The sequence below is a fragment of the Apteryx mantelli genome, chromosome 9, assembly GCF_036417845.1.
Source record: "Apteryx mantelli isolate bAptMan1 chromosome 9, bAptMan1.hap1, whole genome shotgun sequence".
Classification (NCBI taxonomy): Eukaryota; Metazoa; Chordata; class Aves; order Apterygiformes; family Apterygidae; genus Apteryx; species Apteryx mantelli.
Window position 1 is genome coordinate 2,340,532 of NC_089986.1, and position 13,443 is coordinate 2,353,974.

Below are 13,443 nucleotides of genomic sequence, written 5' to 3' on the forward strand. Positions count from 1 at the left end.
TCAATCGTAAAACTTTCTCTTTCCAACTACTTTTCTTTTCCTTTATCACTAGCAAATTTTTCCCACAGTTTGGCCTCCTCCTGTCCAGTACCACATGTCAACCGTGTTAGCGGGCTTTACAACCCCAATATAGACCATATCATGATACTTCAACCAAGCAGAATAACAATATCTGCTTGCATAAATTTCATTTCTTGACTGAAGATCTCTTTCTTTCCTAATTCAGGTATTCTTCATCAACAGTTACTGCACCTGTTTGGAAAACATCAAGTAAATAGTATTGATAGTATTTGGGAGAGTTTGGGCTCTGAATATGGAAGAGCCAGTGTGATCCTACTAGTGCGCTGAGAACGTACACCTCATGGAACAAATGCAAAGCATGCACACCTGCAGCACGTTGCAGAGCTCAGCTCGGCTCTAACCAGCCTCTTCTGAGCACAACAGTACGCATGCATTCGCTAAATTCCCCTAGAAGATGGGGGAGCCATGGGACTCTTAGATTATAGTAACGACTGCAGGGCAGTTTTGCAGCTATCCCCTGGAAACAGGAATAGATCTGCCTGATCCATTACCCTGATGCAACTTGTCAGCACACAGTCTATCTGTCAGCACTGCACACAGGATATAGACATTTGTGTGGTTAGAAGCCGAGTTCACACTAAATGGAACAGAGCAGTTAAACATTCCTCCTAAAGAGCTCTTTTTTTGGCTAATAAGATAAGAAATTGATTATGCAGCCGAACAGTTGCCCCAAGTAGTCAAAAATCCAGTTAGCTCTCAAACACTCGCAGGCAATGGGCCAAATTCTGCTATCAGTTTCACTAGTGCCATTAGACTGAGCCCAGTCTGCACAAGAGCAGAATAAGGCCCTTTGTCTCCACATTGCCTTGTAAATCCCTATTTAACAGATTATCTTCTTGCTTCCCTTCTCCCTTCAGCAAACACTTTTAGTCTTTAAGCATGGTTCTTAGCTTGCTAGAAACCAACCTTTTCATGACTGAAATACAAATTATGCATAGTGCAATCAACCCAGTATGCAAAACTGAGCATTTCGCCTATTCAGAGTGCCCTTTCCTAATCTGGAATTTCCATCTCTGATGTCCACAGCAACATCTGCTGGTAGAATAATATAAATACATAAAAAGAGCAAGCAATGAAATCTTCAAACAGTTGTGGGATTTTGTTGCTTTTTTCCCTAAACCTATGACTATATCAAACTTGCTTGGCTTCACTTCTTTCTATTAAAAGCACTGTGTTCCCAAAGGTAATGCAAAACGTTAAAAATTAAATACTAATGTCACAAGTCTTAAAAGAATTATCTGTGTGGCTTTGTAAGTTGTTAGCAAAATTCTTTACTTGGATTCTGCTCCATCAGTATTATCACATAGCTCATAAATATTTATCACACATTTGTCCTTAAACAAAGTAGACAGAAATAAACTCTTACCACAATGTCTTAAGGAACAAATTACTTTCGAACTTAGCCATCCCTCCATAAAATGCCATAAAATATCTACACTCCAAAGAAAAAAAAAATTTTAAGGAAACACAGAATGCACGCATTTGATCTGAAGGCTTAATATCTTCAGAATGACTTCTTGAAATAATTAGACATCTATTATTACTTATTGCCATTACCCCTACTCGAAAAAAAACCAAGCTGTAACTCTGCCACTGTATTAGTACCCTAACGAGTACTGTAAACCTTACTACTTCAACTACATTAGACTCTCTTTTGTAGAATTATGCATATTTGGTTTTATTTTAAAAACTGTAAGAGCAAGTTTACAGAATCTAGCAACAAATTCCACTTAAAGCTAATAACATAGGCAGGAATAAAGTACAACTACAAAGCTTTTAAATTTTACCTCTGACTACTTTGCTACAGAACAGGCTTCATTCCATCCCCATTTAAATTTTGGAGTATTGCCAGGGATAAGAATAGAAAGGATAAGAGCCCAGTAACTAGTGTCTCATATAATGGCTTCTAACTTGAAGTCCATTAGTACCATGCACTAACACATACAGATAGATTTCCTGCTCTGCGGATCATCTAGTCTAGAATGAAACTCCCATAGTCATCAGGATTTATGGAATTCACATATTCCTGAAGATTCTTCCTTGGTATGTTCTGTTATTAGGTTGTGCCTGATATGAAGATATCTATGAACACTTGATAAAATATATGACTGTATAAAACATACATACCATTTTATGTATAGCATGTTTATTTGGATGTTTGTATATATTCCTACTACAGCCTACCTAACTAACCTAATGGTGGGCACACGGCAGGACCAGATGCAAAAATCTCACTGTGTTCATACCTTGAAGGACACTTTTGACAATGGCATCTGTGTGATCAGCCAGCAGATCCACTTCAGCAATTGCAGCCAAGGACAGATAACTTGACATGTTTCTGCACAGTTCCTTATTCCCCCTCTGAAGAAATTTCACTGCCACTGGGACAGCTAAGGCCATTACTGGAGGTCGATTATAATTCTGCAAGAACAAGAAAGCACACTGAAAAATAAGTGGCTAAAAAAAATGATTAAAATAAAGTCTCATGCTGATGAGAATTGAAAAAAAGGAAAAAGGCAAAAACCAGATTGAGAAAGGTTATATTTTGGTAACACCACTGAAGTCAGGCCTCAAAGAAAGAGCAAGCAAAGAAATTTAAAATTACTGCATCAGGATATGCTAATAATATACCTATTTTTGTTTTCTGCAAGAGGAGTAGAAAACATTATGATATCAAGTGCACTGCTTAAATGTTAAGCACTGTAATGTTTCTAACAATACATTTTGTGTTTGGTGTTATCAGAGAAGAAGGCAGAAGCTATATCCATCACTCACACAGAGTAGACACTTTTTGTCCCAAAGCGCAGGAAACGTTTTGCAGCAGAGTCAGTCATGCCGCTGACCGCTAAAGGTTGTTCACTGTGCTAACAGATGGACCGCTCCATTTCACTCCTCTGCCACAGCGACCTCCTCTTCCCAGAGGTCTAGCCCCAAGCAGGGCCAGCGAGAAGAACAGCTTTAAACACTAGTGCGGACAGAGAGCACTGCAGGCGCAAAGTCAAGCCTCAGAGAGTCTTAACTTCACGTAGGAGGAGACCTTCCCTCGCGCAAGTCACAGCTTCCCCCATCTAAAGTGCACCTTGGGTGACTACTTCGACCAGCCTGTTCTCAGTTTTGGACTATCTTTGTGCTTGCAGAGACCATGTCGAGAAGCAATTCCTACATTCCCAAAATAGAATCTCTTGCTAAACGACTGGGACAAAGCACAGGTATAAAACAGTATTATCTATTTGTAATTTGGGTTTAGTACTCTTCTTTTATTTCTGTAAGGGAAGGTCATTAGGACTGTTAAATGGTAATCAATATATGAAAGTCATTTTTATAAATAATTTGTTTGTTTTTTGATCTCTTTGTCATCATTTTAAGAGATTCTCTGTTTCCAGGCACCCATTCTTCACTATCCTCCTTTCCCCCTGCTGCTCAGGTTTCCACCCAAAGCAACAGCTGACCCATCACTCAGCATCACCGTGGATGAAGGGAGACAATATGGCTCAGCCACACCACAGTCTCGCCGTTGCTGCAAGGGAGGCTTGGCTTGCCTTCCTCCACCTCGCTGCACCCTCCTCCTCCACCCTGCTCTACCTGCACAGTAACTCTCTCCTTACTCCCCAGAAGCCAGGTTGTGTTCATTAAGCTGACTGAAAACTAGTCACTTCTGTGCCGCATTCCCATACGAAACAGCATCAGAGCACTGTACAATTACAGTGGAGAAAGCCCCAGAACCAATCAGCTCTACAGTGCAGGACCTTCCTTGTGTTCAGCCTAGCAGTGAGGTTTCTCTTTCTTTCTTGTTTGGTTTCTTTGTCTGATTTTAGCAACTCACACCAGGGCAGGAAAATGGCTGCAATGTGGGATGAGAGCCCAAAGCCATAAATCAAAACTAAAACCCTATAGCATTGCTCACTGAATGCAAAGAACTCTTTCCAAATTGCAGTTTCACAAAGTTTTTGTGAAGTAAATAAGGGAGGAAAAAAAGATGCAATTAACTTTGATTTCAAAGGCATACCTGTCAAGAGAGGTATCTTCACTAGGTATACTGCTAGCCTTGCTCATAGGGTAATCACTTCAGTATATGATCATCAATTTTCCTCTGGTAATTAAGATTTCCTTTCTTAAATTCCAGCCAATTGCACTGAACATGAGGGTCAGCTGAAATTTTTCTGTGTGTGGCACCAAACACAGCTAAATTCTGTCATCAAAGTAACACCAAACTTAGTGATCTCACGGGTATCTGTACGTATACTTAGGTTTTGACATTAGGGAAAGAAACTGCTTTCTGCAGTTACTTGTATGTGAAATTGTGTGCACATACTACACACATCTATCGCCCATGCATAACTCCCCTTGCAATCAGCCGTATGCATATTGTTTGTGTGTAACCGAGGACCTGCATTCTTTTTGGAACCTCCTTAATCAGTGTTTTTCTCTCATCTTCACTCAGTTTTGAACATCTCTTTGAAACTGGATTACATCATTGTTTTTGAAAATAATCCTGCTATATGATTATATTTAATTAGCATCTGAAATCACAGTCAACCACTGGGACCCAGATGTTTCAGAAAGCAACAAAACAGTGAAAAGAAAGGCAGTCCAGACTTAACACATGCTCATTCTGGAGCAGCACTGAAAAAATAAATTTAGATCTGAGGGGGGGGAAAAAATGAATAAATAAATAAAAAACAACCCAAACCTCCAAAATCCTATTGTCCCATATACACTGCTACGTTGCCTACCAGGCCAGTTCTGCCTCCACCAATAGTAACTGTCTTTCCCATTAGCCTCACTGACAGCAGGATTGACCCTAATTAAGGCTGCGTTTCGCACTGGTTGAGTAGCGCAAGAGCCAAGTTGAACCGGCTATGAGGATTTTCCAACACAGAGACTTGCCAAGCAACCAAGTACTGCAGCAGCTCTAGCCCAGTCCCTTTCCTCCGGCCCGAAGGAGGAACAAGCTGCAGCAATTCCTAGTGTCAAGATAGCTCATTGCGGTAACTGTTATATGACCGATGACTGTCTCTTTAATGAGAAAAGCCTTAAAAATGAATAGAGCTTTATGCAGCAGCACGCTTAAATCAACATACTGCCTCATTGCTTTTGACTGAGAAGCACTACTGAGTGGGAGCCAGATTCTGCCTCCACGTTATACCCTAGAAATCCACACAGAAAGGACAGGAAGATAAGGTTTGGCCCACTGACTGGGATTTAAAAGTTCTAAGAAAATTCCAAAGAATGAGAATTTTTCCCCCATAATAAAGACGATAAAATACTTAGATAAGGAAAGATTTTAATTCAGATGGAAGGATGAGTAAGGTTTCAGTTGCTCCATTACAAGTATCAGGGCATGACAGCACACTTAGGAAAACGTGAAGGTGACAATGAAAAACAGATTTCAATAATATGATATTGTGAAGTTTGCAAACCTTGGGGACCTCCCTGCTGCTAATATCAACAGAAACAGGCTGGGAGATTCAACCCAGCTGCAAGATATTCATTACTTCAACTATTCCTCACATATTATATAAAAACTCAGTTTATGCTTTTTTTTTTTTTTAATGCAAAGGAGCTTACTGATAAAGTTGCGCTTGAGAGAGAAGTAAACGTACGTTCATAACTTCTCATTTCATTTAAGTGAACTCCTTTCTTGACAGGACTCATAATGCAATGCAATCCCTAAAAGATCTGGATGAGAGGTACCTATCAGTGAATGAAGCAAGGGAGAAGGCTGAGTTTTTGAAAGAGGGAACTGAATGCTGACTATCAGACCTTCAAAATTAAAACCATTTTTTCCCCCTCCATTACTGTAACGAACAAACTAACATTTCTTCGGCAAAGGAACTTCTCTCCAGATGACATTCAACGAACTTTAAAATCTCAATGGGAATCTCATTTAGAAACCTGCTTCAGTTAAACATATGTGACAATTTAAAAACAATATTTAAAGGAGCAAATCTGCCTTAACTGGCTGAGGGCGAAGGACTGAGTTTTATGGTCAAGATCAGATTTTAGTTTGGAAGTTAGTTTTCTGCGTTGTGTCTGAACTCAGCATTTGCAATCAAAATTTTAAGGGAGACCTTCCTTACTGACAGGATATCTGACAACCTAAATTTCACGTCATTAAAGTATCTTTGATATTTTGCTGCTTTCCAGAACAACGCCAAAGAGTAACCTATGCCTTGATATTAAGTGCTTTCAAACAAACCTTTCTGTAACCACAGCTAATGACAGTTCTCTGCCTCCCACTTTAATTCTGACATGAAGTGCAAATTACTTAGAATTAACGGACAACAAGCATAATGAATTCTGGCACTAAACAGTCAAGACATTTCCAAAGATAAGAAAGTTGCCAAAACTTCTGATTCATCACAATGGATACTGCATACATGTAATAATATACATTAACATTTGGGGTCAGTTTCTCAGTTTTAAACAAATGCAACCACTCTAACGCACCCTCAGAAAACAAAGTACAGCTGCTTTAAAAAGGGTAACACTGAATGGTTGAGGCACGCTTTATACTGCACTGCTTTCAGTTCGGTCTTACCTGCAAGATACAGCTCATGATGTCAGATGCAATTTTTGCATGCGGTGTGTCCTCGTCCTTCCCGGAAGGTTTTAGATTGTGTTCCAAACACGACTCCCAGAGAGCCACCAGCGCTTTCCCATGCTTTTCTATGGACTCCGTCTCCCTGATGGCGGTGGTGATCCGAGTGATGCAGATTTCCACCACAGCCTGGTCGTTGTCATTAGTTTGGTAGTCCTAGTTCAAACACAGGACATTTGCCACTGAATCTACATTCTTTAAAAAGACCCCACAAAATTAATCAAAGTCATTAAGTTCCTGCAACCGTCCATTTTCTTCACATATACCTTTTTGAAAAAAGTTTAGAATGATTAAAAACAGAAGCTAATCATGTTGCAGACAATTCTCCATTTCAAGCTTTAAATCTCAATTAAAAAAAAAGAAGAAAATCTGTTTTTCTGTAAACGTGTTATGTTATCACATGATTTTTAGTAGTCTCTGTCAGGAACATGGCCTTCTGGTTCCCAAGAGTCAGACATATACCTTAGAACCACTTGCACAGGCCTTTTCTCCCATAACTATCTCAAAATTCAAACTGAAATTGTTACATCCACATAGCCAAATGCAGGGTCGCAAATATTTCACATCACGCAGAGTCCCTGATGCGAACACAATTAGGTCCAATTAGTATTAATGTAACAGTGAATAAAACCTAATAGGCATTATCACACAATCGTGTAATCCCCCGCAGTTATTTACACGTATGCCACGCAGACATGAAATGGTATCACTGTGCACTAATGTAGGAGATTTCGGTGGAAAACTAGGCCCAGGACAGACAACAGACCTCCCTCAGCCTAACCTACACTACTCTACCCTAAAAAGTAACAAAGACGGGAGACAGATGGAAGTATTAAAGTCATTATTTTTGCTAGTTAAAGCACAGACAATTTTAAATGGTTGTGGCCCAATTCTGCATTAGCTTACAGAAGAGGGGTTACAGAGTGGCTTCTGTTGAGCTCTGAGCTGCAGTTTTATGTGACGCTATACGAAACAGAAGACATGACGTTTTGGCCCGTCTCATAAGCAATTCTCTGGCTTTATACACGGCTGACACTCTAGGAGCTTTGCTTGGTATGCCAGAACATCCCTGCGCTTGTTAAAAAACATTTACACGTTTTCTTTTGTTTAAGACTACGTATCGATAAACACGTAAATGGGTTAACATTCCCAGCCAATTGCTGGCTGGGACAAGTTGGGAGTAACCACACAGGAGCAAGTAACAGAGGTTCAAAGTCCTGTTTATATTCATTGTCTTTGGTGCCATTTGGACACAGAAAGCGCAATGGTCCTGTCTACGCTTCTCTGAAATTCCTCACGTTTGGGGAAAAAATATGTGCACTCACTGTCAAATTCTAATATTAGAATATTAACACTGCAACAAACAGCTCTACATTGGGTTAAAAAAAAAAAAGTGTATTTCATTGATCATTGATGCCCTCTAGTGGGAATTACCTTTCAGGACCTTAAAAGTGCAGAAAAATATTTTTCTTTAGGCTGTTTTATGCAAACTGGTATGTCTGTAAAAAATTTGGTAGCAAATTCAGTAATTTTCTCTTGAAGAAGTACATTAGGAGGAACTTCTGCAGCATCTGATAATCTGCAGTTAGGTTAGTAGAAGTAGATTCGAAACAGCAGAGACAACAGCCAGAATAACTTGATTAATGCTCTGAAAGATTGTGCAAATGTAATTGCTGTCAAAGAAATTACCAAAGAAAAGAATAGCCTCTGCACAGTGACCTTCCTAATGGATGATTTAGAGTTCCTGTGGCAACCAGCAACATGGTGATCAAAGCTCTGAACATCAGAGGTTTGTATGTTGCCAAAACTGATTTTAAAAATCACATGCTATAATGTGCCAGAAAAGTGCAGTTCTCAGAACATATACATGTTGCTAGTTGACTGTCTTAAGGCTCATAAAAGCTTCCAGTTCCCTTTTGCAAACTGATATATATTGCAATCAAAAGTGGATTTGAGGAGTTTCGAAATGGCTCAGCAGGCTCAAGTCTCCTCTGAAATATAATTAAGGAATGGACTGGCTGATTGAAGAGCTACACACAAGTTATACTGTAGTCAATCATAAGTTAAAGGCAAAACACCGGGGCAAACAGGTGACAAAGGAAGTCAGATGAGATCAGCTGCTGGGCTCCTCTGGCCTTGAACTGTACAGTGCTGATATAAACTATTATTTCTACATCCTCCTTCAGAAACAGGTAAGACATTTTTAACAGCCAAGAAAAACCACACACACACACACTCTTAAAGTTCACCACAAAGGACCCAATTCAGGGCTCGAATAACCAGCCCACTTCGAATAACATCATGGACTGATCAAAGATAGGAGTAGGAGCAGAAAAGGTAAAGGGCATTTTTTTCTAGGATGGTACTTAAAGGGTTTAATTAAAAAAAAAAAAAAAAAACAGTAAGGTTATCATCATTCAAAACACTTTTTGCTGAAGTACTTACAGCAAATACATACTTCACACGAAGTGCACCTGTACTGTTGAACTCCTATTAATCTTTAATAATTTTTATTAAAGAGTCTTTTAAAGCTTATGATAAAGATAAACTTGAAATATCTTTAAATGGAATCAGCTAGTGGGAACTGAATTTGGTAGCCACATTTTTAATCTTACATTAAATCTTACATTTTGCTTGGCATTCTTCAGGATTTTAAAGATTTAAGTTGCATAAAGTACAGGGACATATACAACACATTTAATCTCATACAAAATGATTAAGGACAGTGTTTTGCTTACCACAGATGAACTAATTATTCTTATTTGTTCAAGAGCTTCTGAGAGGCTTCCTTCGATTTCAGCATCGTCTAAGGAGAAAAGATCCCCTGCACGTGAAAGGTCCTTTTGTGCCAAAACCAGTCCAAACAAATGATGCATGGCTGATGTTCTCCGCCAGTCAGCCAGACCTCTGCATGTACCATGTGTATGAAGAGGTCAAATGAGGATAGCATGGAAACAATCCTGTTGACCAGTGATCAATTTAGCGTCTTTGGCATACTTCAAGACTTCCTTGGCCAGGATCTAAAAGAGAGAAATGCAGTTATTAGCAGAAGTATTGACTGTCACCCTCCAGTTCAGCACAAATTGTTAAATGGTGCATTTAAGAGGTATACACACCTGACACAGGGGTGTACTTAAGCACGTACCATCAATTGTGTGTTGAAGTAGCTTTTGCACTCAAACACTAAATAGCTTTAATTAGCTAAGCAATAAGGAACTTAACAACCAAGAGTAAATTCTTGTCATTTTAATCCCTATCACAGAGAAGGTGGTCCTGAGAAGAATGCTGACTTGACTAACACAAGGATTACAAACCTCCTTTCTTTAGTCAATAGTAACATAGACCTAGAGCAGGTGGGTAAAATTGCTTTGTTTTCTGGGCTCTTGTGCCTTGACCCCAGAACCACACTATTCATAAGACTCAAAAGATAATGATTTTTGTTTAGAAAAAACAGTCAGCTTTGTTGCCAAAATGATACCTGCAGTCTTTTCAACCCATGTAAAACAAACACTTACTTGAGCTGAAACTATGCACATCTTTTTCTTGGGGAATTTTGCAATAACAGAGCAGAAGCAGGGAGCTAGGTTTGTTTAGCACCACTGACACACTCATGAAAGAGGACAGTACCACACTTGTGCTCCGATGATTAAAGCACCCCAGAGGGGACATTTGCCTTAAGTATAGGAGGGATTTAGTTTTTCCACATTTCACAGAAGTGCAGTTTGGTATTCCGGGATTACCAAGGCTTTCCTCATGCTGATGTGGCTCCTCTGCTCATTCCACTTTCTAGGTGAGGGTCGTTATCCCTAACTTCAGTCATGCTGCCCCAGGGAGCCCCGCGCACGAAGGGAGAGGACAGCCAGCCCAGGGTCCTCCCCACCGCCACTATCCTGTTGAATCTGGGCACCCTCCTTGGAGGGTGCCGAGATAGGTAAAAATTTATTTAGGTCAAATGGATGTCTCACCGGGAGCCTTCCAAGTCTGGGTGACGGGCTCGCATGTGGGAAATGGGAAAAGGGTACAGTCCTATGCTCCTACGCTTTCCCACCAGCACTATTCATGATGACAGAGAAACCCAGTAAGCTACAATTTTTCAGCCGCAAAGAGAAAGCTGCGGACATACTCTAAGTAGACGAAAGAAAGGCAGCCTTAAAATGGGGATCAAGAAAAACTTATGCCGCCTCCTCAAAGATCCAGGACCAAGAGAAGAACAAGCAGAGCTCCCACTGACCGAGAAAGTTAGCACGTGGTGAACCGGACTCCAAGTCCTCAGACAAGGAAGGCTTGAAGAAAAGGGCTGAGCCTGTAAGAAGCAAAGCCACTGGGGGTTCGTTCTGAGTGGAATTAATGAACTGCAGTCCACAACAGAAGCGTTACTCCAGAACACCTGAGCGTACGATGCTGATGACAGGCTCGAGAGGAATTCAGAAACGGGGCCAATGTTTGCTCTCCCAGCACGCAGAGGAGGTAAAAGCCTAAGTGTGGGGCCCTCCCCAGGCTGCCAGTGCTTCAGACAGAGCTGCAGAGGGAAAGGCAGCGGTGGATATTGCCCCCTGGTTGAAGCTGCACAGAGAAAGGAATAAACCACATATGGAATAAAGCACATTCACAAGCACTCATAATAGCAACGCCAACCAGAAGCACACTCAGCTTGTATCAGTCATGAGGGGAAACAAAATACACAGCACATGGCTCGGAGCACACTAAGACATGCATTAAAAGCTAGGTTACAGGTTCACTCAGAACCTTCTGAAGTCTTTTCTGGGAAAGCAAAATATAACTTTTTTCTCAGAATTCCTCAACTCTCATCACATGTGCGTGCAACAGCGCACTTCTTAGCATTATGTCTAGTCTACTTTTAAGATTTAGAGTAGGTGCCATTAGGTTGGAATGCCTCACTCTTCCCAGGAAGCCGCTGTACAGCTTAACAGATCTCACGCTGAGCAAGCTTTGCCTGACATTCACTTGAGTTCCCTTTGCTGTAATTGCATTGGTGGTGGCCCTTTTTTAGTACACAAACTATCAAGCTCACTCCTCCAAGCTTTTTATAATGTGCTACACCAACAAGCATCTTCCATTTCATCACTATTTTCTCTATAATGAAGTGTGAGGAGATAAATAGTATCATTCATAGAACTGTAAAGAAGGTTATTTGCTATTTTGTTAGTCAAAAGTTCCTTCCGAGTTAAAGTAAATTTATAAATTTATATATAAAGGATATAGTATAAGGATATAAGTATAAAGGATATGCATACATACACATATATAATGTGTGTCTATATATATACACACACACCTTATTATAAGATACACAAATATGTAATATTCTAAACAAGAAAGTTTCTGCTTAGCCACTAGTGGCTGTCTGTGCAGGAATACTAATACAAGAGATACATGTAAAACAGTTAGTTGACATAAAATCAGGATATCAAGGGAGACATATGCTAAATATTTGATATTCATGTTTATTCAAGAGTAAGAGTTAGTTTCAAATGTTATGCACAAGAAAAGCAGTTGCTAAAACTGGATCAGTTTGCCTTCGTTTGTACACATAGCTTAAATGACATCTCCATATTTCCAATGGGTAGAATTTCCCTGTAGCTTTATATAAGAAAAAGAAAAGAAAAAGAGTTTGACATTCGACAGGTATTATGTGAAATAAAATTTAGGAGAATGGAGAGTCTTACGATGAATAAGCTATTCACAATCTACACAGAGTGATGAAGGGGCTGTGTAACAGTCAAATTAAGGCATCAAACATCAGATTTTCCACGTAGGTCTGCATTAGATGACACTGCTATACCTGTGCCTAGCCACATTAAACCAAATTCAGCCAGGTACAAACAGCTCATGCCTGCTTCTGTCTGTCCAACTGGAACACATCAGGGACTGTTAGGAAGTTCTTTGTATATATGTATCTAACTTACATGTATCTAAACATTACCTAAAATACAAACACTCTCAAAAAGAAGCTCTTACCCTCTTTTATCTTTACTCGTTCATACCATAAAAAACACTTACTGATTTTCATAGGATAGCAAGAGATCTAGTAAGCAAGTCCTCCAGTTGGCCCCTATGGATTCATGGCCAAACTCAGCTCATCTGTGTTCATCTTTGGAGTTTATGAATAAAGTACTAGGTTGTAGCATACCAGATCAGTTATACTTGGTATTTGAGATATAGGGTAATTTTAATGCCTGTTACTCTAATCTTTTACATTTTGTTTCTGAAAAATAGCATAAGTCAAATAAAGGGCAAAACTGATGCAAAACACTGAGGGCTTTCTGGAAATCTTTCACTGAAACAATCTCTATTTTAATAGCATACTTGGCACCCTGCATTCAATCTGCCATAAGCCTACTTTTAAGTTTTTTTAATTTCTCTAAATCTATTAGTATCATTACAGTGGATTTTTGCTTGATTTACAACAAGATAAAAGCAGATAAGAGCAAATAAAATCCCCAAACCCAAAGCATAACAGGCTAGATTCTCCTGACAACCATTATAATATAAATCACCAGTCACTGAATTGACAGTAGTGGTGTAAGTACAGAGGGGATTGGGCCCACTGTACTCATTCAGCAATTCTCAAGTTTGAAAACAAAACTTCAAAAAAGCCACAGACACAAACTGATTTTTTTTTTTCTTTTTTACCTGTTCAAGACTCCACAATGACATTCTTAATGATGTTTACAGATGAAAAGTTTGTGTTCTTTGAAACAGACAGAATATTTGCTTTGCTCTTGGGCTATTACAGGCAA

General features: G+C 39.6%; 1 protein-coding gene across 1 annotated transcript in view; it reads right to left on the reverse strand.

Annotated features, from left to right (window-relative positions):
- The window catches only part of VEPH1 (ventricular zone expressed PH domain containing 1), a 90,029-nt gene extending 80,471 nt beyond the window's left edge, over positions 1-9,558 (reverse strand). The window contains exons 1-3 of the mRNA XM_067301559.1: positions 9,421-9,558; positions 6,623-6,838; positions 2,328-2,502 (exon numbers count right to left, since the gene is read on the reverse strand). Coding sequence (XP_067157660.1) covers positions 2,328-2,502; positions 6,623-6,838; positions 9,421-9,558 — 529 coding nt within the window. The remainder of the gene's footprint in view (positions 1-2,327; positions 2,503-6,622; positions 6,839-9,420) is intronic.
- Between the last annotated feature and the right edge of the window lie 3,885 nt (positions 9,559-13,443).